Genomic DNA, 25,828 nt, shown 5'->3' on the forward strand with positions numbered 1-25,828 from the left:
CGGGATCTGCCTGCCTGCCGCCATGTTCCCCACCATGATGATAATGAATAGAGTCACCTCAGAAACTGTAAGCAAGCCTGGTCAAATGCTTTCTTTTGTAAGAATTACCTTGGTTATGGTGCCTTTTCCTGGCAATAGAAAGGTGACTAAGACCCTGCCCATCAGGGGAGGCATTCCAGGAGTTAGTCAAACCTTTACCAGAAACTGTTCTATTCCCACAATGACATCTTTCTTCTCCCCAGTGCTTCGCCCTGCCTCCCATTTAGCACCTTAGTTTTACCCTTTAACCCTTTTAGCTTTGAACTAGAGTGTGTTTAGGCCATTAGGGGCTCTGTGGAGCACATATGCAAACCAATGGGACTGTAGGTTTTTGTGTCTGTGTCAGTCTTCCATCACTGTGACAAAATGCCAGAGGAATCGGCCTAAAGCAGCGAAGGTTTACTTTGACAGCGGTTCCTGAGTTTTCAGCTCAGTTTGGTTCCATGGCTGTGAGCCCGTGGCAAGGGGGACACAACTAAGCAAAGCTCACCTCTTGGAGGCTGGGAAGGAGAGGAGGCGGGAGGGAGGGAGACTGTGGACAAGGTAAAAGCTTTCAACTGGATTTCATCTCCCACAGTGACTCTGGCTCAGGTTGTCCTCTGGGTCACAGCCTTGTTTTCCGCAGTCCTCAATAGTCAGGGACCCAGCCCTTCAGCACCTCAGGGCAGTTTCTCTCGCCAGAGCTACTGAGTGAATGGAAGAATGGGAGGGAGATGGACTGGAGAGACCTGATTATAACCGTGGCAAGTTGTCCCTTCTGCCGTATAGTAAATACTGTTCATAAACTAATCCCGATGCGGTGTGGGAGGGGCTCTGTACCGGTGCGCATAGTAGGTGTCCAGGATGCAGAGGCTGCGTGGGAGGCGGTGAAACGATCCGAGAGTCAGATGGCGGCGGCTCGGATCAAGGGGCTAGCAGTGCGAGTGGGGAGAAGTGGGCAGGTCCTGTAGAGTGTCTGCAGCTGAAATTCGTGGGATTTTCTGATGAGGTAGATATAAGAAACTAGGACAGCATGGATGGATTCTAAGTGTAACTAGAGGCAGGCTGGAGCCGCTATCAATGGAGAGTGGGGAGGGGCTGGGACTGAGGGCGTGGTGGTGGTTGAAGATAAGATTTTTGGCTTTCCCACTTTGCTCTTTTCTAATCTCTGCCTCCAGTCAGAAGCCGCAGCTTTCTAATTAGTGTCAGTTAGGAGCATTGAGTGCATTTCTTTCATTTAATCTAAGGCACCACAGGTGAGGAAGGGGAGGTGTCGACAGGTGGTAGCTGGTTAGGACCTGAATCCACCACCATCTCTTGCACCATTTATTTGAAAACAGATCATGGATGTAGTTTAGAAGGTCTATATTAAATGCGTCTTGAGCGTTATTGCTTAAGGCCCATGAGGACTTCTAGGAGTGCTTATCAGGGGAGATATGCAGGGAGTGCACTTGGGAATAGGGTGGAAATTGGTGCTTCTGGAAGGAAGCCAAAGGCAAAGCTCGTGAGTGATCACAAGGCTTGGGAGCCCAGAGGAAAGTGAGGAGGACCTCAGGGAGGACCACACATGGAGGTTGCTGGATGGTTTTGTTTAGTGAAATGCCACTTTAATGGCACCTTTGGTGGGTTGTCCTTACGTTGTTGGCAATCTTTGTGTAATGAAAATTTAAAGGTAGATCATGTAGTAATAATACACATGCTTTGGAGCTCCAGCTATAGAGAGACTATAGACTGGGACTACATATGGACTGAGAGACAGAACCTGGAGCCTGGGCTAAGGCCTGGAGACAAGAATGGGTGTCTTCAAGGCACAGCAGGGAAGATGGTTTAATTCTCCATATTAAGCAAGTAGAAGGCACAAATTGTGGAGATTAACTGGGACCAGATAATGACAATGGAGAATAAGAATCTGCTGAGGGGGCTGGACCTGATCTAGGCAATGCTCACACTATATTCTAAAAAATGGTGTTCCATGAAGATTATTTCACCAGATTTCCACCCATCTGATGAGGGGGAAAGTTCTGGAAGATTAATGAGAATGCCTTGAGGGGCTAAGACTGAGGCTGTCATAATGGATATGGTGACTGGTTTAATACAGCGGACACACATGTCAAGTGCTGTTTCTAGAGCTCCCCAACAAAGCCTTTGTGCATGCAGCTCCCCTTATCTCTCCAAGCAGTGGGAGGGCTGTCCCTGACGGGGGATCCAGAGACTGTGGGAGCTGGCTGGCTGAGGTTGTCACCCACATAGTTCCCTTCACCCCTGCAGCCACGCTGCAGAAAATGTTAGCAGAAGTGACCTGAGCTCTGCTGTCCTCAGAGAGAGACCCAGAGATCACATTTGCTTAGAGTTCTGTGTGCGAAGCCACCCAGATTGTGAAGCCTTGGGTTTAGAAGGTTACAAAAGAATTGAGAGATTCTTAATGGACAGAAGCAAGCCAGGCAGTGGTGACACATACTTTTAATCCCAGCAGTTGGGAGACAGAGGCAGGCAGATCTCTTGAGTTTAAGGGATTGAGGCCAGCTTGGTCTATGGAGAGAGTTTCAGGACTACACAAAGAAACCCTGTCTCAAAAAACCAGAAATGAAAAAAAGAAAAGAAAAAGGAAGAAAAAAAGACTTGAGTGCAGCAGAATTAGAGTCGTCTTTCCTGTGAACAGACATTAACTGGAAAGCATTCTAGTTGGTAAGTGCCACTCTGTGCACTTTCATTTCTATGTATTGTACACGACTGTAGTCTCTGAAGAGTGAAGACAGGCATTGCATAGTTCAAAGGGAGAGCATAACTGGCCCTTGCTCTATCAAGAGAAAAAAGGAAAAAAGGAAAAGAAAAGAAGGAATCACCAAGAGTTTCCTGCTAGGGGAGACACTGGGTAAATTCCTAAAGTCACCCGTTCTGTGCCAGGAAGATTCAATCAGGAGGAAGGAGTTGGATACTAAGGAAGAGTCGAGAAAAATCTCTGCAGTGAATCAGGCCGCAGTTTCCTGCTAAATGTTAGAAATGAGCCATCGTTCTAGCCAGCATCCTCTTCCTCAGGAGTGACAGAGAAAACCACCCTTATTCTTTTCAATGGCAAGGCTTTGCAAGGCCACTTCGAAAACGGCTTTCTGGGATTTGGGGTTTAGCTTCAGAGTTAAATCTTATGATTTAACGCCAAAGCGATACACAGTCAGAACCCTGCTTCAAATTTTAAATGTCGGAATATTTGTCTACATCTTGGCACAGTTATGCTATGAGACTCTTTACTACTGCACTGAGTGTTTTAGGAAAGCGTGCGTGATGCCCGGATCTTCACGAATGGCTGGACTTCTGTTTTCTGTTTCACTTTCTCAGTGAAATGTGGGTAAGGCCAGCCCCACTAGACCCCACTAGAGGCTAGCACCATCACAGCCTGAGACCCAGCTCTCCACGAGGCCTCCCCTCTGCCTATAGACGCTTCCAGCCTGCATGTGTAACTCCAGAGTGGAAACGCCATACTCCTTTTAGGAAGAGTTTTTTTTTTTTTTCCTCCAGTGGACTTCCCAAAACATACATCTTTTATAAAAACTGTCATTCTAAAGGATGTAATGTATCAATTTCAAAATCCCCTCCAAAATCAATTTTCCCTCTCGGTCCCTCCTCAAGGAGCAGCACAGTCTCTCTGTCTTTCAGCTCTGACTTGCCCTCTCACACTCTTGGCTGCTGCAGTGGCTTCCTATCCTGCCACGCACTGTGGGTCACAGGGTCAGCCCTCTCACTCTCCATGTTCAACAGCAGCACCACCTCTGAGCACTCAACAAATACTTGTGGAATAGCACTAGATGGACAAATCTTGTTGTTTTCTGAGACAGGGTTTCTCTGTGTAACAGAGCTCTAGCTGTCCAGGATTCCCTTTGTAGACTGGGCAGGCCTTGAACTCTCAGAAACCCACCTACCTCTTCCTCCCAAATGCTGGGATTAAAGGGGTGTGCCACCACACCTAGGTTAAATGAGCAATTTTTATTTCCCTTTATTTATGATCTTATTTTACTATTAATAAATGATGATCAACTCTAACATGGCCCTAGAGGCACAGAAACTTGATAGGAACAACAGAGCATGGTGGTGGCAGTATTATTTAACTTCAGAGTTCTGCCTCCTCCCCAGGACCCACTTATCTGTTATTTATCTGTGAGGCGGGCTGGTGGGCATTGCTGTCCCTACCTAAGAACACAGGTATCCAGTCAGTTTTCCTTCACCATGGGCTACTGAACAAGCAGTCACCTCCAGAGCTGTGTCAGTAGGCATTTGTCTCATTCCACGGACACTCAGGGAGACATTTTGAAACCATGTTATTTGCAACAGAGTTGGCACTGCCACCTAGATGTCATATGACAGTGTGTTAAGGGAGCTGTTACTTGAACACAGAGTATCCTTCTGCTTCTGTTCCCTTTCAGTGAATAAGAAAAAAGAGCTATAAATGAGCGTAGAGTTTCTCCAGACTCAGTTCCTTGACACTTTGTATCCTGACGTGCCTGGGGAGCTGTAAGGACTGTGGTTTTTGAGTATGTGAGTCACTGTTGTCACATTGACCTTAAGACATTGCTGCTTTACACAAGGCTGACCTGGTTAGAATTGATTTCACATCCTGTCACTTAGGGAAGTTCTCCCTGTATGCCAACAGTCTCCTCATAGGGCTTCCTTCCATGACACTGCCATATTACGCCAATATAGTAGAATCCTACAGTGACGTGGGACTCGTCGGTAGAGTTCATTCCATCACTGCAGTCCACTGCTCTATTACAGTCTTATCTGTATGTAATGTGTTCTGTTTGCCAATAGCTTATGCTGCTATTCCAATTAAGAGATTTATGTTGATCTATAATTTGCTGGAAATTCCAAGCAAGGTTAAATTTAATAAAACAATTTTAATCATTAACCCATTACCTATACAAAATTAATGTTTTAAAATTAGGATTTAGTTAAAGGAAAATTATTCTCTCACAGGGTTCTATTCTAGTGCTCATTAACGAAGAATAATTAAATTACTCAGGATAATCAGATGCGGAGAGCTGTGTTTGGGGGAGACCGACATGAACTAAGGAGATAATACTTACTAGCTGGACACAGGCTGGAGTCATCAGGAAGGAGCCTCAGTTGAGGAAATGCCTCCATGAGATCCAGCTGCAAGGCATTTTCTCAATTAGTGATCAATGAGGGAGGGCCCAGCCTTTTGGGGGTAGTGCCATCCCTGGGCTGGTGGTCCTGGGTTCTGTAAGGGAGCATGTAAGCAAGCCAGTAAGCAACACCCTCCATGGCCTCTGCATCAGCTCCTGCCTCAGGGTCCTGCCCTGCTTGAGTTTCTGACTTCTTGATGAACAGCAATGTGGAAGTGTAGAACGAAGCCTTTCTGCCCAGCCTGCTTCTTGGTCGTGACATTTCATTACAGCAATAGACACCTTAACTAAGACATATACTACTCTTGAAAATATTTATTTGTGTGTATGTGTGTGTGTGTGTTTGTGTGTGTGTGTGTGTGTGTGTGTGTGTGTGTGAGAGAGAGAGAGAGAGAGAGCGTTTATGTTTACTATGTGAACGGGGTGTCTGGAGAGTGACCGACCTAGAACTGTAGTTACAGACAGTTCTAAGCTACCTGATGTGAGGGCTGGGAATTGAACCTGGTCCTTTGGAAGTGCAGTAAGCACTCTTTAACCACTGAGCCATGTCTTCAAGTCCAGGCTACCTTTTAAAACCTATTACTGCTCTTCATGCACAGTGAAGATGTAAGTTGAGGCTTTAAAAGTGCAGTATGGTTGTCATTTCAGCTTTAACATGTTTTATGCTGGGCAAATACAAATCAGGGTCACCACATGACCTGTATAGTATCAGCAGTGGTGGTGGTGGTGGTGGTGGTGGCGGCAGCGGTGGTGGTTGTGGTGGTGGTGGTTGTGGTGGTGATGCAAAGTTCCCTGACAATGAGCCTTATATTTCTCTTGTTTTTTTACAGTAATAAAAGACTAGTGGCCTTGGTGCCCATGCCCAGTGACCCTCCCTTCAACACCCGAAGAGCCTACACAAGTGAGGATGAGGCCTGGAAGTCGTATCTGGAGAACCCCCTGACGGCAGCCACCAAGGCAATGATGAGCATCAATGGGGATGAGGACAGTGCTGCTGCCCTGGGCCTTCTCTATGACTACTACAAGGTGGGTCCCTTGGGCCAGCCCCTGCCTCCAGGCCTCATTGCACCTTTGGCAAGATGCAAGTCTTTGTTCTAGGTCAGTGGCCCTAGGTCGTCCTTTTTTTTGTGTGTTTCCCCCTTCCCCCTTATGAAACCCAACTTCATGTCAACAGAGAAGTTTTAATTAAGGATTCTCTCTCCTTCTCTGTCTCTGTCTCTGTCTCTCTGTCTCTCTCTCTTGTTTGTGTGTGTGTGTGTGTGTGTGTGTGTGTGTGTCTGTCTGTCTGTCTGTCTGTCTGTCTGTCTGTGCAGAAGCCAGAAGAGGATGGCTGGCAGGTCCCCAAGAGCCACACCAGCAGTTCAACTGTCAACCTTTACTTGTCTCTAGAGTTTTCAGTTTAATAAGAACCGTCCTGGTGCCTCTATGTCTGCTTTCTGGGGCTCATCCCAGTGAGTGTGTTGGTGAGGGGCTCTCACAAAATCCAGCCCTGACTGCCCCCATTTTTTTTTTTTAAATTTTGGAAAAAGTCCTTAAAAGTCAATATAACATGAGAAGTAATACTGGTCACTCAGTTTTTAAAGTGTATGTCAGGAAATTAAACAAGAAACAATAGTGGATTTTAAATGTAAAGAATTATGACCTGCCCCCTGGGAACCATTGAAGTGTGCAAAGTCAACAGGTGGTGTTTAGCACTTCAGGAGCTGCACTGGCTGCTGTGGCTAGGATACCTCTAGCTACGCCTGGGAGCTGCCAGGGTGCTGGGATACTGAACTAAGAGCTAACCCTCTCCCCCATTCTCCTTCAATTGTAGGGAAATCAGGTTCGGATGAACCCACCAAGAAAAAACTGGTCTGTTTCCTATTGCCTCACCTAAGACAGAGAGCAAAGTCTGAGGGACAGGCATGAGGGATTTACAGATAGGGCCCACCAGAACATTTTAACTGGGCAGATTATTACCTCCGATGACTACATTATTCATTGTTAGAAAGTGCTGGTCTAAGTTGTTTTTCCCCTCCTTAGCTGGAGAGGATGTGTTGTCAAATACTGACAGACAGGTGAGCACATCTTTAATCCTAGCACTTAGAGGCAAAGGGTCCCTTGAGTTCAAGGCCATCCTGGTTTACATAGAGAATTTCAGGACAGCTGGGGGCTACACAGAGAAATCTTGCCTTGAGGGGGGAAAAAAAAGGAAGAAAGAAAAGAAAGTCACAAGCATAGATAGCTTTGATATCTGAAATGAAAGCATGTTGAAGTTTATAGAGAGTAATAGAGACAGAACTCATTAAATCAGAATATGTCACTGCCCAGCCTCTCCCATTCCCGGTGCACCAATCAAAATGCTTCACTTCCCAGCCTCGCCCATTCCTGACGCCAGTAGTTCTTGTTTCCAGTCCTTTGCTCAGAGAGAAATGGGAAAACATTTTTTTTGTCTTTTGTTTTGTTTTGTTTTTAATGACAGCAAAGTAGTTGAAATTTGACAGTTTTAGCAATTAAAAAAATCTATTGACAAATCATTAAATTGTTCCTGTTTTAAATATTCGGGTCATGACAATTTTTTCTGACTTTTATAATCAATATGACAATAATTTTAAAAGGCCTTAAAGGAATATATCAATATATTTAGAAGAAAAACATTGTTCTTATTCATTAGTAAATTTATTTAGCGTCTGTGTATGTGTGTGTGTGTGATGAGTGTAGGCGTCTCTTGTTTGTGCCGCTTTGCTGGCCCTTGGGTCTCTGGCTGCTTATCCTGTCTCTACCCCAGATTCACAGCAAGAATGCTGAATTACGTAAGTGCACCTCTGGATTCTGCCTTTTATGTGGGTTCTGGAACCCGGCTGAAGTTCCCAGGCCAGTGCTGCCTCCTTACCCACTCTATCACCTCCCTGCCCTATTGTTCTTTAAAATAGACTTTGTTGTTGTGGAATGGCCATAATTTTAAATACGTGATTTTGGTGGTGTACTGGGTGTGTATTAGTGAAAAAGAGAAGTTTACCTTGAGGCACAAGTAATTAGAAATTAGATTACAAAGGAACACATTTGGTTTACCACAGGGTCAGAGGATAATTGAGCAACTGAATATGGGCAGTTGAATGCTGGAACATGTGATGCTGGGTGTGTTATCTCCTCTGTACACATTTGCAAACATATTTGATTCAAGCTCAAATCTGGCTGTAATATTTGGAGCTACAGGGTGGATAGGTTATACAAAACCAACATTACATTATACCCAAATCTACTTTTTCCTCCTCATTTAATGACCGTCTCCTAAGTCATACGGTTCCTTACATTGCATTCAAGATTTGCTGTCATTTGTTTGAAGCTTTTTAGTGTCTAAGAAAAGGACCAGTCTCTTTCTTTCTTTGTTTTTGTTTTGCTTTGTTTTGAGGCGGTGTCCTACATAGCTCTGACTGTTCTGGAACTTGCTTTGTAGTCCAGGCTGGCTGCAAAATTCAGAGATCCTCCTGCCTCTGCCTCCTAAGTGCTGGGCGTGTGCCACAAAGACTGGCTAGGACTAGTCTTGCGACATTTGAACTGGATGTCAGAATGGTGGAGCTGAGGCCTCTTTCAGGCCTCTGTCCTCATACCTTCCTGTGCTGGAGTTAAGGAAGACTTAACTGTCCTGTGAGGACAGGGGACTTTTCTCAAAGGTGCTTGTTGATGAAATAGGATAATTCTTTTTTTTTTTTTTTTTTTCTTTTTTCGGAGCTGGGGACTGAACCCAGGGCCTTGTGCTTGCTAGGCAAGCGCTCTACCACTGAGCTAAATCCCCAACCCCAATTCTCTTCTTTTAAACTATAAACTTTGAAAGTTAAATTGTTCTGACACTTGCTGTTGTTATAGTAAATGTGAAATGGTTCTTTTTGCCCACCAGGAACCTCTTGGTCTCAGAGTAGTTTGTGAGACATAAACAAGCAGGCCCTTAAAAGCCGTCAGAGTCACTGGCTTTTGTATGCAACTTCCCCAGGTTCAGCTTAGGCTTGAGCATGGGTGGTCAGACTCTGGGTTTCCAACCTTGGACTCACCTTTGCCACTTCCCTAGTTCAAGCATCTCAGCTTTTGTACGTATTTGGCTGAATGGACACCATAGGAATTCCTTGAGGAATTTAGTAAGAGGAAGTTTGCCACAAATCTGTGTTTATCTCAAAACAGTGAGAAAACTGGTTCAGAAGAAACTCTTCAAGGTTAGCCAGAAGCAAAAAAAAAAAAAAGTCTATATACCCAAACAAATCCATCTGCAAGTAGTGGAGTTTCCTCTCCCCAGGTGGCATGCTGGCATCATGGTTAGGAATAAACTGTATCAGAAAGACTGGAGGCGAGCCTCCTCAGGCGTGGTTAGGGAATGTTCCTATGAGGTGCTCAGAATCACAAGAGCTGAACTGTTAGGCCCTGCCCAGTGTCTTCCCCAACCCCTCATCAGCCTTCCTTTCAGAAAGGAAGCTTACTCCATGTTCTCAGGGGGTTGCTCTCTGTCAAGCCCATCTTCACCCCATACACTTGGCTCTTTCCCTCACCCATTCCTAAGGCCGGTTGCACATGGCACAGTCTTCTATGTCAGCAGAATCATGGCGCTCACGAACCTACATCGGTTACCGCTTTGTTTCTGGTTGCTCTTAACCATTTTCTGACAATAACCTTCTACTTTGAAAAGAAAGCTCCTGTTAGTCTTTTGCCTGTGTTGGTGTCTCCATTTGCACATGGTCAGTAAGTCTGTCTGATGGTTTACTGCTGGTTTTCAGGTTCCTCGAGACAAGAGACTTCTGTCTGTGAGCAAAGCAAGCGACAGCCAAGAAGACGAGGAAAAAAGGTACAGTGTGAGGGAGTCTGTTTGCCTCTTAGAAAAACTCTATTTCTCTGGTTTGTGAAAAAAGGAAGCCAGGCACAAAGGCATATGACAGATCTCTGTGGGTTTCAGGCCAACTTGATCTACACAGTGAATTCCAAGCAGCTAATCTACATAGAGAGACTATCCACCCTCGACGTGGCTTGAAGAGAGGCTTACTGGTTTTGCTGTTCTTGCTCACGACCTGGGTTTGATTCCCAGTGCCCATACGGTGGTTCACAACCTTCCTAACTCCAGTTCCAAGGGATCTGTCACCCTATATTGATCTCCAAGGGGACCAGACACGCAAGTAGGACACATAAATGCAGTCAGGCAAAAACATTCATACACATAAAATTAAATCTAAAATATAACTTGAGTGGAGGTTTGGTTTTCTTTAGAAAAGGTTGGGTCAAAAAGCCTCTCTGTCTTAGGAACCTGGGTCACAACTTGTTCTCTGGCTAGGAAAAGCAAATGGCATAGTTTTGCCTGTGCATCCAGAGGGTCTTCAGCAGTTCTCTCAGATGAAGAGCTGAGAAAGCAGTTAAAACTTAGGGGCTAGAGGTGACTGCCAGGGAGAGCCTGCCGCTGCTGAATACGTCTTTCCGCCCAGTCCCACACATTCCTGCAGTCTAGCCCTGAAGGCAGTGATTACTCTGAGATCAGGGAGGCAGCTGGTTGAGACTGGGGAGCTGCTAGCCCCATCAGGATGATAGGATGACAGGAGATCATATATCATCCTGCCTGACAAGATGTGTGGCAAGAAGACACAGATGAACCGAGACGAGAAGGGGAGAGAGAGGTGATCGCAGCTTTTTTTTCTGATGAAGCCAGTTGGAACATGTAGCTTGTCACCTTGCAGGTGTGACTCAGGCTGTTCCTCCATCCTGTCTCAGCCAGCTTTACTCTGTGCTTACTCTGTGGTCAGGAGTGACTGGAGTGTCCCTTCTCTTTTGGATAAGATCATTGAAAGGAAAACAGAGGGCCAGAAGGGACTGATGCTTTGCTCAGCTGTCGTCCCACAAATCACCTTGCTGTGGGATGGATGGGGGTTCCTGCTGGAGATTTATACTTTGTTCTAATTACCCATTTGGGGGAGTTGTAGTTTTGAAATTGTGGTATCAAGTCCTAAAGTTAATACTGTTCTACAAGTGTAGTTCACCATAAAGTGTGATTCTTGAATCTATGATCTTTTTTTTTTTTCTTTTTTCTTTTTTTCGGAGCTGGGGACCGAACCCAGGGCCTTGTGCTTGCTAGGCAAGAATCTATGATCTTTTATACTAACAATTTGACTAGATTTATATAGCTCCGAGGTTTGATTTTTTTTTTTTTTTTGATAAAAGCCCTGAAAGATATTTTGACTTGTATGTTTGCTTAGAACTCATGTTTTTGTGGTAAGTAGAGAATGACTAAATCTGACTAGAAATAAACTAAAGTGAAGTTTGAATATTTTGGCAAAGCCAGGTGGCTTTGCCGGGTGGCTGTGTTTAAGTCTGTGTGGAAGAACCCATTTACAGCCAGCCTGCAGGATGTTACCCACAGATATTGATGGTCGTGGTTGCAGTGGTTAGGGAAGCCCTGAGTTACAAGAAAAGAGATGAAGGCCTGGACCGTGTTCATCTTGCTTGGGTCCACTCAGGTGTCCTGTTATGGCAACATGGTCTTTTCCTGTTTGTTTTTTAACATTGATTTTATAATGGACTCCGTTTTTGAGGATCTGTTAACATCCCGTTAAGTATTCAGAACAGCGGGCTTTAGGAAACGCTGATGCAAACGGGTGGTCTGAATTTTAGCATCATTTGTCGTGTGGGATTCACATAAAACATAATGTCTAACTCCTCCTGTGTCTTCCATGGGAGCCACTCTGTTATTTGACTGTAAGAACAGCTTATTGCTTAAAGCCAGGGTATTTGTAGACTAGATTTCATTCCTCGGGAGTTAACCGAGTCATTGTTGCAGGTTTGCAAGCCTCAGATGGTCAGGTATCTTTATGGATACCCATTCTTTCTGAAGCTTCCCTTTGAAGTTCTAGATAGAAAATCAAAGCAAAAATCACCAACTCTTGCAGAGACTATTGGATTTCTTTCTTTATGAACTGAAACGGGGAGAGCTTGATTCTTGAGAAAACTAATTTTATTTAAACATTTGTTTCTCCCAGCGAAATGTGCCAATTGACCCCCAAATAGCACATGCTATGTAAAGTAACTCAAACTCACAATGAAGACAAGGATCCATAAAGAGCATGTGCTTTCTTAGGGGTTGGGGATTTAGCTCAGTGGTAGAGCGCTTGCCTAGGAAGCGCAAGGCCCTGGGTTCGGTCCCCAGCTCTGGAGAAAAAAAGAACCAAAAAAAAAAAAAAAAAAAAAAGAGCATGTGCTTTCTTTTTTCTGTTCTATGGAGAACCATTCTCAAGTGTGCCTCCTCCTTCACTGAGTGTAAGATCATTACACACACACACACACTCATACACACACATACTCACACACACTTGCCCACTCACACATACACTCACTCACACACACTCACACAAATTCGCACACACTCACACACATACACCCACTCACCCAATCAAACCCACTCACACCCACTCACATACACTCACGCACTCATATATACTCACATGCACACATACACTCACACACTCACACATTCACACACACTCACCCACTCATATACTCACATCCACACACAGGTTTACTCACACATTCACACAAATTTGCACTAACACACACATACACACACTTGCCCACTCACACCCACTCACATACACACACACACTCACACACTTACATATACTCACATGCACACACATACTCACACACTCATTCACACTCACCCACTCACACTCACGCACCCACCACATACACTCACACATTCCCACACAAACTCACATATACTCACACACACATACACACACACACTTACACATTCCCACACACATATACTCACATACACACATTCGCACACATACACTCACTCACATACACACACTCACACACACACACAAACACTCATAGTAATCACAATTCCTCATTACTATCTAATCCTCACCCAAATTCTTTAAATGCAAGTGTTTCATTATATCCTGCTAAAACTTAACCTTCTAAATCATTTTCTTTCTCTGTACCACAGAAGTGGTCAATGAGATCATTCTACTTAAGCCTACTTAAAGATTTCCTCAAACCCTAAAGTAATTAAGTGCTGAAATAATTCATAAACTGTTATTTCTCTTGATGAAAATATTATAATGATAATTTCTTATTTTGTTCCACAGAATAGTGAGAAACATCCTACCAACTTTTCAAATTACCATGCCTATCTTTCCTCTCTCTGGTTGAGACAAGGTCTCACTCCATAGCCCAAGTTAGCCTGGAATTCAGTAAGTAGCCCAGGCTGGCCTCAAACTTGAGTAGTTCTCCCAAACCATCCTAACTGCTCCAATTGCAGCATGAGCTGCTGCGTGGTCTTTTTCTCCTTTTGAGACTCCCTGTCTAGGACAGAAGTGCAGAGAACAGTGCACCGAGCTCTGTCCCATGTAGTATACAGTGGTGATAGGATTTGCTAGTCTCCCTTGATCCCTATTCTCCCTTCCACCACCTTCCAAATCCCACTGTCGCTGGGCAGTGGTGGTGCATGCCTTTAGTCGCAGCACTTGGGAGGCAGAGGCAACTTGATCTCTGTGTTTTCAAGGCCAGCCTAGTCTACAGAGCAAGTTCCAGAACAGCCAGGACTGTTACACCGAGAAACCCTGTTCTCAAAGCAAAGCAAAGCAAAATAAACAAACAAGCAAACAAAACCCCCCAAACCCACAAGATGCAGACAAGAATCCCACTGTCAAATTATTCTCTCTACTTCTTACTTGAATCTCTGACACTAAGAACATTTTATTACATAAATTTAAAACCTTGTCAACACTTAAATTAACAATATCAAATACTGCCAAATTCACAGTCTCTAGTCAGCTGCCTCAAATGTTACATATGCCTCATACATACTTTGATTTATTTATGACCCAAATAGCACCCTATAATATTTACCTATGAGGTTTAGGTGTTCTCATTCTATTTATTTAAGATGGTGTTTCGCTATGTAACCCTGGCTGGCTTGGAACTTCCTACACAGACCAGGTTGGCCTTGAACTTGTGGACCCACCTACCTCTGCCTCTAGAGTGCTAGTATTAATGGAATGAGCTATCATGCAGGACTGGTTGTTAGTGTTTTAAAAGTCCCTTTTTAGGGGTTGGGGATTTAGCTCAGTGGTAGAGCGCTTGCCTAGGAAGCGCAAGGCCCTGGGTTCGGTCCCCAGCTCCGAAAAAAGAACAAAAAAAAAAAAAAGAAAAAAAAAAAAAAAAGAAAAAGTCCCTTTTTATCTAGACCAGCCCTTCCTTCCACTCTTCCTCTTCTTGTGCTTCTGCCTTGTTGATAAATTCCCCTTGTCCTTAAGGGAACCTGCCTCCTCGTCTTACTGGCCTTACTTGATATTCAGTTTCCCAGCTTTACCTCCTGAGAGCTGAAAGTTAGAAGTCAGTGATAGGTTTAGGACCACCTTCCTACCTTTTATGTTTTTAAAGTAGCATGTGTGTTTCATGGAGGGTTGAGACTTCACTGTATTTGCCACCCAGGAACACGCATACTGACAAAGATCCATTACACCCCATTGTGAAGTTCCTGTCAGTCCTTCTGCTCCTGATATAACCGGATGGCTGCCTGAATTGGTTGATTGTTCCAAAATTTATTTTGATTTTATGTACATTGATATTTTGCCTGAATGGCTTAGGGATGGCTTAGGGAGGGTATGGGATTCCCTTGAACTGGAGTTGCAGACATTTGTGAGCTGACTTGCGGGTGCTGGAATTGAACCCCTGTCCTCTGGAAGAGAGTCTGTGTTCTTAACTGCTCTCTCCAGCCCCTGTACTGTTTTTTTTAAAGCAGTTTTTTTTTTTAAGATTTATTTATTTATTATATATGAGTACACTGTAACTGACACACCAGAAGAGGGCATCAGATTCCATTATAAATGGTTGTGAGCCACCACGTGGTTGCTGGCATTTGAACTCAGGACCTCTGGAAGAGCAGTTAGTGCTCTTAACCACTGAGCCATCTCTCCGACTTTTTAGTCAGTTTTTGAAGTGGCGCTTTATTCTTATTCTATCCTGTCACCGGTCTGAACACAGAAACTGTCTTGGCACCAGCGAAGCCCAGATCAACTTGAGCGGAGGCGAGAACCGAGTGCAGGTTCTGAAGACCGTCCCTGTGAACCTCTGCCTGAGTCAAGACCACATGGAGAATTCGAAGCGTGAGCAGTACAGCGTGTCCATCACTGAGAGCCCCGCCGTCATCCCCGTGTCGGGCATCACGGTGGTGAAAGCTGAGGATTTCACGCCCGTGTTCATGGCGCCCCCGGTGCACTATCCCCGCGCGGACGGTGGCGAGGAGCAGCGCGTGGTTATCTTTGAACAGACTCAGTATGACCTGCCCTCCATAGCCAGCCACAGCTCCTATCTAAAGGACGACCAGCGCAGCACGCCCGACAGCACCTACAGCGAGAGCTTCAAGGACGGCGCCCCGGAGGTGAGCCCCGCTCCCAGCCCAGAGCACCCTACTAATCTCCACTTTCCATTCACGAGATTAAATGAAATCGAGTTTATCCACTCTCGTTATTTTTAATGCTTTGTTGGTGATTTGGTATTTTGAAACACGCGGAGGGACGTTCCTGTCTTGTCTCTTAGGTGTTATTTTGTTTTAAGTTTTTATGAGGGGTTAAGTGAAGCTTATGTGGAACTTCCGGCTTTAAAGGCTTTATCTCCTTGATCTTTTTTGAACTTTCCATGGTAGACACTAGAAATGTTGCATGTCCATTCTTTTTGTAAAAGTGGTGTAGCTCTTGGCAGCTTTTGGCAGACTGACGACCCCAACATCGGTTGTATTTGCCACCCAGTGGGCTTTTGTGTGTCCTTTCTGACAGACCGAGAGGTAAAATTCCTCTCAGGCCCACAAATGTCACACTAGATTCACATTTTCTAAACGCATAAACTTAGAAATTTGATAATTATTTACGTCTGAGCAGACTTTGTTGGAACCACAACCTAGAACGTTTTTTACCCTAAAAGGAGCCTCTCTGACCTTCACCTCTGCTTTCTCTTCGCTCCTGGCAGTTAGGAATCTGACTCTCATTGTAGTGCTTCCTCTTTTAACATTCCATGGAAATCGAATGGAATATAATCTTTTACATTGTCTTCTTTCATTTATCGTAGTTTTTGGTTTGTTTATTTATATTTACTTTTTCCTATGGGTAAATAGTTTTTCAACTGCGGGTCAGTATTCCAAGGTGAGTGCATATCACAATTTATTTAAGAAGCCGTTAATTGCTGTTTGCTGGCTTTCAGTTTGGGGTTATGCTGAATGCTTTTCTAAACAGACTGGCGTATGTTTTAGTAAGGTGTAGCCGTGCATTTTGTGTGGGTATCTGTGTGCATTGCCAGGTGCATGCATATAGCATTTATGAGTTAGTTTCATTCAGTGACGTTAACAGTCACTTCTGTTTTCCACACCCTGGCCAATACTTGTAGGATTAGTCTGCTTAACTTCAGGTATTTTAGTGACTATTTGGTGTCCATTCTGGTTTCAATTTGCATTTCTCTGATATCTTGTGAGGCGGTGTACTGTTTCATTGTGATTCGCTTTTCCTTGTATCTTAAAGTCTGGGCAATTTATGTTTCTTTTATTAAATTGTAAAGGGTTCTTAAGGTAATAGGAATAGATATCATCTATATTCTTTTAATCCCAGAGTCCTTTTGTTTTCTTAATTATGTCATTTAAAGACTATAGGTATATAAACAAAAGTTTTATCTAATCAAATTTGCTTTTAAATGTTAAGATTTTTTAACCCAGTGTCTCAACAGTTTTCTCTTGTATGTTCGTGTGTGTGTGTGTGTGTGTGTGTGTGTGTGTGTGTGTGTGTGTATGTGTCTAAACCAATGTGTCAGCAATTTTCTCCTGTGAGCAGCTAAACTAACATTTCAACAATTTTCTTGTTCATCTCTAGAGAGCGAGTTGTTTCTCCCCTTAGAGGTGGTTTTCTGATCCACTTAAAAATAACTTTATAGTTTTTCCTAAATTTATTTATTTATTTATTTTTTGAGACAGGATTTATCTATAGTCCTGGAACTCTATATGTCGACCACACTGTCCTCGAAACTCACAGAGATCCACACCTGCCTCTGCTTCTCCACGGCTAGGATTAAAAGCATGCACCAGTACATCTGGCTCAAACTTTGCTTTTATTTTATCATTATTAGTATTATTAATTTATTATTATGGGTTTTTGTTTTGTTTTGTTTTTTAGACAGGCTTCTCTGTGTAGACTTCCTTGGTTGTGTGAACTACCGCTTCCCATCATCATCATCATCACCATTATTGTTATCATCATCATCATCATCATCATCATCATTATTATTATTATTATTTGGTATGCATGTGTGTATATGCTTTCATGTGTGCACAACAGAGGGAAGTCAGAGCACAACTTTTGAGAGTCCTTTCTTTCTTCACTCCTTCTTTTTTTTTTTTTTTGGTTCTTTTTTTTGGAGCTGGGGACCGAACCCAGGGCCTTGTGCTTCCTAGGTAAGCGCTCTACCACTGAGCTAAATCCCCAGCCCCCCCCCCCCCCCCCCGAGTCCTTTCTTTCTTTCCCCCATGTGGCTCTTGGAGCTTGAACCCAGCTTGTCAGACTCGGCGGCCTCTACTGATGCTGAGCCGTCTCACAGTGGGAAGCAAGGCTGGAGCTCCCGTGGATTACCGAGATGTGTCCTTGTGTCCACTTACTTGCCACGAAATCTTCGTAGATGATCTCTTTGTGGGCCACCTCTCCGATTCTTGACCTAGAATGGGCAATGAACATGTGCTTTTTCTGTCATCCAGGAGCAGTGCCTCAAACGAGAAATAAGTCATTGGCTTTTTTGATTTTCAGCTTATCTGGGCCTGTAAAAGTAGGACATGGGGGCCGGCTGGTTTCCCAGGGAGAGGCAGATGCTGAGTGCCCTTATCTGGCTTCCTGTTCAGAGTCACTGGGACAGAAACACCAACAGCCAGGCCACATCTGATGATGGCTAGTTATATTGTTACAGGGCAGAAGGTGAATGGGCTGCATGCATGTAATAGATGGCTAGGCTACATACATGTGATAGATGGCTAGGCTACATACATGTGATAGATGGCTAGGCTGCATACATGTGATAGATGGCTAGGCTTACATACATGTGATAGATGGCTAGGCTGCATACATGTGATAGATGGCTAGGCTGCATACATGTGATAGACAGATGGCTAGGCTGCATACATGTGATAGATGGCTTGGCTACATACAAGTGATAGATGGCTAGGCTACATACATGTGATAGACAGATGGCTAAGCTACACACATGTGATAGATGACTAGGCTACATACATGTGATAGACAGATGACTAGGCTACATACATGTCATAGATGGCTATGCTGCATATATGTGATAGATGACTATATATGTGTGTGATACATGGCTAGTTTGCTTTTGTGACAGCCTTTCCTTTCCTTAGTAAATTCACTCTCAGTTCTTGAAGTTAATTTGTTCATGAGGAATGCCCTCATGACCCATCTCTCAACACTCCGGTGTTGGAGATCAAGTTCTTACATGTCACAGCACAGCAGCAACATTCTGAGTGACAGTCATGATGATTGTCATCTGTGTTTTCTTAGTGAGGAAGGTAAGGCAGAAAGGGTACTAATATTAGACACTGCAGCCAGTAGGCAAAGTGTCCTCTCCAACGCCTGTCTCCTTGACTCTCACCTCTCAGTCCTGGAGAAGAGTCTGTGGTCTTACAGAGTCTCAGTAACTCTACTGCACGAGACAATGGCCCACTCAATGTTTGTTTAAAATTGTAGTGTTCCTTGTCTATCTCTACAGATACTGTTTCTCTTTCTGGTAGGGACCAGAGACACAACATGCTGGCCAGCACTGTAGCTCTCAAAGGGACACTGGTAACCCTTCCACCCACTGCTGGCACCAGATGCTTATAAGTGCTGCTACCTTCTGTGAACTCCAGAGTGACCTTAATCAGAGCTAAGAAATTCTCTGCCCTTAGGGGCTATCGTATTTCTTTAAATTTGGGAGTTGTACAACTACACTTTTAATGACCTTGTAATAAAAAGGGGAAAAAAATCTGCCATTCTGCTTAGTATGTGACATCATGTAAGATCAACAATGACCTTTTGTAGTTTTTAAACGAAGTAAAGGATTTCGTGGTCTGATAGTGTTGAATACTTGATTCTCCAAGTACTCAGGGAGCTGTTGGAGAAAACCAAGTAGCTGAACCATCATTCAGTCCCACAGGACGCTCCAGATTTTCCACGGGAAGGTTGTTATTGGTGTACAGATATCTGTTAGTTACGGAAGGATGTGTGGATGTGGACCTGTATATGTTATCAGATGTGAGCATGGTTTAGATAAAGAAGGTTGTGAGAGGAAGCTATTGTACTGGGGGCTTATTTTGAAGTCCTTGAGTTAGCAAACTTGTTGGAAGCTGACACTCCAGTCAGCTGTTCTCTCCTCTCAGCGAAGTCAGTGTTTGCTTTGCTGATTGTATTTCTGCTGAGGTGAATTGAGTCGGTGATCTGTGGGCCTGTGATCTCTACGGATCCATGATGTCTAGTCATCTCCTCGCCAGGTGGTTGAGAACATGAGTGTGAAGTTGTTCACCAGGAAAAGTTGATTGAGGAAAACTTGTCTAAAAACCAGTACTTCTTTTCAGTAAACTACAGAAATGTCTGCCTCTGGCTGAGTTGACAATGTTCATTTGGAAAGTATGAGGAGGTGGGGGTTGGGTTGGATCTTGTCAAAAATGCAATGAGAACGTGGGCATCTCTGTAATTGTTGCTCTGTAGATGACATGAGTCTGCCACTGCTGCTAGGGGTGTCTTTGCTCAGAAGTGCTGCAGCTTCCTTGAGTAGCTGTGTTGTGTGAACGTGGTGATTAGCTGAGGATGTTGCCTCTCTTATGTCAGTCAGTGTTTGTGTTACACCGGAAGTATCAAATGTTAGGAAGCCAGGAACTAGCATGGGCTCCTAACCTTGGTTGTGATGTCCTGTCACCGACATCTCTAGCACCGTGATGGCTAGCACATGGTGTAGTGGGGATTGAACTTGGCCCTGCACATACTAGGCAAGTGTGAGCCACATCCGAGCCTTGGGAGTCTGTCTGTCATCTGTCTGTCGTCTGTCTGTCTATCATCTATCATCTATCTATTCATTTATAAATCTGTATTTAATTTATTTAACTATTCTATTTTTTTTTAAGATTTACTTATTTATTATGTACACAGTGCCTGCATGCATGCCTGCACAACAGAAGAGGGCATCAGATCTCATTATAGATGGTTAGGAGCCATCATGTGGTTGCTGGGGATTAACTTAGGACCTCTGGAAGAGCAGTCAGTGCTCTTAACCACTGAGCCATCTCTCCAGCCCCGAACTTCGTTAATATAGTACTATGGCATGTGGCTTACCAGCTGATGTGAAGAGAATGCTCCGTATAACTGAACAGAGGTGAGTGGGGAAAGGCATCAATCACATGGCTTAGCTGTGTGACTTAGTTGACTTCCCCACAGATAAAGAATTCTTGTCTCTTGTGGACTGTTCTTGGCAGGTGTCTTCTCTTTGCCTCCCACCTCAAGAACAAAACTAGAATGCTAATAGCCATTTTAACTATGCTGGCATGAGCACTCTGGAGGCAGAGGGAGGCAGATCTCTGAGTTTGAGGCCAGCCTGGTCTACAGATTGAGTACAGTCAGGGGTATACAGAGAAACCCTGTCTTGAAAAACAAACAAACAAACAAACAAACAAACAAAGAAACAAACAACAGCAGGAAGCCTCCTAAAACCCAGAAACAAAAATAGCTGATGTGCAAGGGTCAAACATACACTATCACACATCTTAACTGAACATAGATTTTTTTCTTCATGTAGTATGTTCAGATCACTGTTTCTCTCCCTCATGTCCTGCTGGATCCTCCCCACCTGCCCACTCATCAAACACCATGACTTCTCCTCTTTAGAAAAGGATAAGGCAAATGAAACAAACAAACCAGAATAAAACAAGGTAAACAGATGGAAGGGAGGGAAAAAGTCTAAAGAAAAAGCATAGGAAACACATACACATATATACATATGCAACACACATATACACATCACACACATACACATACAGACACACATCACACACGTGTAGACAGACACATACACATGTGGGCACATGTGCACACAAATACATAAGCACACACCTGCATACACACACACACACACACACATACACACACACACACAAGGGGGAGTGAGGAAAAAAAAAGAGAGAGAACCCATAAAAACATAAAAAAATTGAAAACCATAATATTTAAGCCAAGGATCAGTAAAGTTAGAAAAATATTAAAAATGTCCAGACAAAGAATATATGAAAGAAAAGTCCCCCCAAATACCACTGAGTTGTTTTGAGCTGGCTGGTCATGGCCTGCACTTACATGAGGTTGGTCATGGCCTGCATTTACATGAGGTTGGTCATGGCCTGCACTTACAGGAGGTTGGTCATGGCCTGCACTTGTATGAGGTTGGTCATGGCCTGCACTTATATGTGGATGATCATGAACCTGCACTTACATGTGGTTTCTTTTTTTTAAAAAAACATTTATTTATTATATATATATGAGTACACTGTAGCTGTCTTCAGACACACCTGAAGAGGGCATCAGATCCCATTACAGGTGGTTGTGAGCCACCATGTGGTTGCTGAGATTTGAACTCCGGACCGCAGGAAGAGCAGTCAGTGCTCTTAACCACCGAGCCATCTCTCCAGCCCTACATGTGGTTTCTATACCCACTATACACACATGTTCTTTACCAACTTCAGATGAGTGTGGAATCTGTAGAATTTGCATGAAACCGTGGCAAGGTACAGTGATCTGTGTCTGCTGGTCTTTTTATCATGCTATAAACACTACTCAGAGGTTCACATGAAGTGGTAGGCTGACAACCGTGATCAGAAACCCCCAGTTAGGCATTTGGATTCTAGTTCTCAATCCTAAATCATGTTTATGCAGCCTATCGAGTGACCACGTAAATGAGTGCGATGTTTAATAAGTGGATTGCTTACTTACTATTTATTTATTTGGATTTATTTATTTATTGAGGCAGTTTCTCTGTGCAGCCCTGCCTGTCCTGGAACCTGCTCTGTAGATCAGGCTGGCCTTGAACTCATAGAACAAAATCCACCTCCAGAGTGTTGGGATCAAAGGCATGTGCCACACCACCTGGCTTCTCTTAGTTTTAAAAAAGATTATAAAGATATAGAAGGAGATTAAAGAAAATTTAAGATTGAAGATAACCACCCACTTGTGTTGTGGTTAACATTCTGTGGCTTTGCTGTAGCCCCTTTTTGTGTCTAAATATCTATTAGGGGCTTCTACCCTGCTTCAGACCAGATAAAAGACACAGAAACCTTCAGATTTACAGTAAGCCTTAAAGCACTAGAGCTGGGCAGATAGCAACCCTCTGTGCTATTTTGTCTACTTCCCTGTGGCGTTCCCTGAGACATCACTTGCCATGCTCGGACAGAGTGGCTCCTACCCCAACAGGCTGGCCCTCATGGCCATTCACTCAAGATCCACCTACCCCATGGAGACTTCTCTCTGTTCCTCTCCTCCTCATCCCTGCCTAAGACCCAGCCCCGGAACTTTTGCCCAGTGGCAAGGTTTACACAACAAAAGCTGGCATTCCTGAGATATGAGGATCTCCCTATGGGGAGGGAGTGCAGTAGATCTTGGGGGCCATTATTTAACATTTGAACTTGTAGCGGCACCAGTCCGACCATACACACTTGGCATTAGCTGTTCTTTTTTCTTTTCTTTTTTTTCTCATGTACATAGACATTTATGTACTAGGGCAGAATTCTGTTTTGTCTGCATTAATTTTCAGTGTTTGAGAGTCTTAAGTTCTCACAGCATCATATGTTCTCACATCATTTGAGAGAGTAGAAGCAGGGCCTTCATGAGTCCAATGTGTTAAGCTTACTGTCCTATCCGTAGGCTGCCATGTGAGATGGCACAGGAGATTCATGTATGCCATCACAGTCACACGGACTCGCAGCTTCATGCAGCCCTGCTCATGAAGTAGTAGTTGTTGGCATTGTTGTAGCGTCCTTGAAGCACAAACCTTGGAAACTCATCCTCCCTATTAAAGTCAAAATTTCCTAATTCAAACTTATTTTAACAATGAACGTTTTCTTTTGTGCCTTCCAATAGGGTAAGTTTGGTAGCCAGATTTAACAGCTTATTGTTTACGTGTGTTTAGTTGACTGGGCAACTGAACGATTAAGGCTTTGTTAAGTTGAGTTCAGGTAGCACACATGGCTAACAGCTACTGCACTGGACTGTGAGACTCAGACCATCAATTACCCACTTCTCATTCTGTCCATGTTTGTACCGGTTGCTTCGCCTCAACTCAGGGTGCCTCTCTTTACCTGGTTAATTTCTCTCCGTCCCTTCTGTCAACCCAGGTTTTTCTTAACTTTGGAATCAGACCAAAGACTGATGATGGGAAGTGCACACATTTTCTGTTTTTCCTGTTAACACCCCCTCTACGCTATTCCTCTAGGATAGATACAAGAACGAATGCACGATCCAACATGGACTTCCGTGCATAGTAGTCTGTTGTATTCTAGTCTACTTTGCTGTTGCTTCTTATGTGAATTTATTCCTCTCGACCAATTTTTTAAAAAGGTTTATTGCGTACAGTGTTCTGCCTGCATATATGTCTACATGCCAGAAGAAGGCACCAGATCTCATTGCAGATCGTTTTCAGTCACCAAGTGGTTGCTAGGAATTGAACTCAGAACCTCTGGAAGACCAGTCAGTGCTCTCAACCTCTCTAGCCTCCCCCCTTCCCCCGCCACCCCCATATTTATTACTGTATGTCTATGAGTACACTGTTCCTATCTTCAGATGTACCAGAAGAGGGCATTGGATTTGGATCCATCCCAGATAGTTGTGAGCCACCACGTGGTTGCTGGGAATTTGGACTCAGGAGTTCTGGAAGAGCTCTTAACTGCTGAGCCATCTCTCCAACTCCCCCCCCCCCCCATTTTTTTTTTTTTTCATTATTTGAGGCTAAGACAGAGTCTTATTCAATTTCTATGTTTCTTCTGGTGCCAAACGCCAAACAAATGGTAAAGCCCTAGAAAACTCTCACGGAAGGGTTTTCAGACTGACTGATTGCAAAAGAGATACAAACTAATACATTTGATTCTTTGTCACGATTACTCAATAAACCAATATTTGTACAGTGTGCATGGGGTCATGTGGCTGGGTAAATGCTCAGGAAGGATTGTCTTTTTGGATCTGAGGAATAAGACCAGATAAGAATTGTGAATATGTCAACAGAAAATGCAGAAACTGCATGCTGAATTCTGGAGGTGGTGGGTGTGGTTTATGAAGAACATCTGAAAATAGCTGTGAGACCCTCTCCTGAGGAAGGGAATTCTTGAAACATTGGAAATGAGAGTAAGGAGGAGGTTCCTCAGACAGAACTCAAGGAAAGGGTCACAGAGGAACGACCACATATCTATGTATGGGAACAACATGTGGGTATGCCCCATCACCAACACTTGCTCAATATTTGCTTAATAGGTCAAGAGTTGTGTGGATCTTGTGTGAGCATGGGCGGTGACATGTGTGAAGGTCAGAGGACAGCTTACAGATGTCAGTCCTCTTCTTCCATTTTGTGGCATCTGGGTATCAAACTTAAGTCCTCAGGCTTGGAGGACTTTCACATGCTTCACATCCTACGCTGTCTCACCTACCTCGGCATCAAATTGTGAAACTGTCTAAAATGTAAAGACACACACACACACACACACACACACACACACACACACACACTCACCAGGATTAGGTTGCTGTTTGTGTAACACTATCCTTATAGTCTTCTCTCAAAATCTACTCTGAACACATCTGCTAGCAGCGATGCTTAGAGGATCCTGGTAGAGTTAAGATGTTGTTATTTACTAGTACTCAGTACACGTATAAAATGTCTGCTGTATGTATCATGCTTTTTGTATTTTGCTAGTCTGTTTAATGTAATCAAACTATGAGTAGATGTTTAACAGAGAATATACCTCACAATTTTAAATAAGTCTCAGATAAATTAGCTATCACTTGATTCTTGATGGTCCTACCCTAGAAATGATGCTTCTAACCACCCCGTTAGACTTCTTGCTGTGTCATCTCGTCTCTGTAATTGGTTTGCCATTAACTTTGATTCTGTAATGTTTAAAATAAAGTGTTAGAGACAACCTGAAATTGGAAAAAAAAATGACCGATCTGTTGGAAGGCTCAGCACGTGGCACCTGCACATATCTTGGAACTGCACTGATTTTCCTTTTCCAGGAGGTGATGGAATGATGAATTGGGAATAGAATATACTTCTACAACTGTTGTTATTATTGTACATTTGCTTTTTCTGTTGTTTTGTAATATATATGTATGCTCAGCCTGTTTGTATTAATTCTACCATTTAAAACTTTCAGAAATTTCGGAGTACTTCTGTTGGTGCTGATGAGTATACATATGACCAGACGGGGAGGTAGGTCAGCAAGAGATGTGTTTAACTGACAGACTTTAAACATTCTTATATCATTGTTTTATGCCTAGTGTTTGCCTGCCTGTATGCCTGTGCACCATGGTGCCCATGATTGTGAACTGCCATGTTGGTCCTGGGAATAAAACCTGGGTCCTCTAAAGGAGTATCCAGTGCTCTAACCACTGAGCCAT

General features: G+C 43.7%; 1 protein-coding gene across 6 annotated transcripts in view; it reads left to right on the forward strand.

Annotated features, from left to right (window-relative positions):
• Grhl2 (grainyhead-like transcription factor 2) overlaps nt 1-25,828 on the forward strand; it is a 130,003-nt gene that overhangs the window by 27,622 nt on the left and 76,553 nt on the right. For all 6 annotated transcript variants that reach the window (XM_087556497.1, XM_087556496.1, XM_087556499.1 and 3 more), the window contains exons 2-5: nt 5,984-6,179; nt 9,896-9,963; nt 15,153-15,549; nt 25,585-25,640. In XM_087556497.1, coding sequence (XP_087412623.1) covers nt 5,984-6,179; nt 9,896-9,963; nt 15,153-15,549; nt 25,585-25,640 — 717 coding nt within the window. The remainder of the gene's footprint in view (nt 1-5,983; nt 6,180-9,895; nt 9,964-15,152; nt 15,550-25,584; nt 25,641-25,828) is intronic.

The sequence above is a fragment of the Rattus norvegicus genome, chromosome 7 (assembly GCF_021556685.1).
Source record: "Rattus norvegicus strain SHRSP/BbbUtx chromosome 7, alternate assembly SHRSP_T2T, whole genome shotgun sequence".
NCBI classification, from domain to species: Eukaryota; Metazoa; Chordata; class Mammalia; order Rodentia; family Muridae; genus Rattus; species Rattus norvegicus.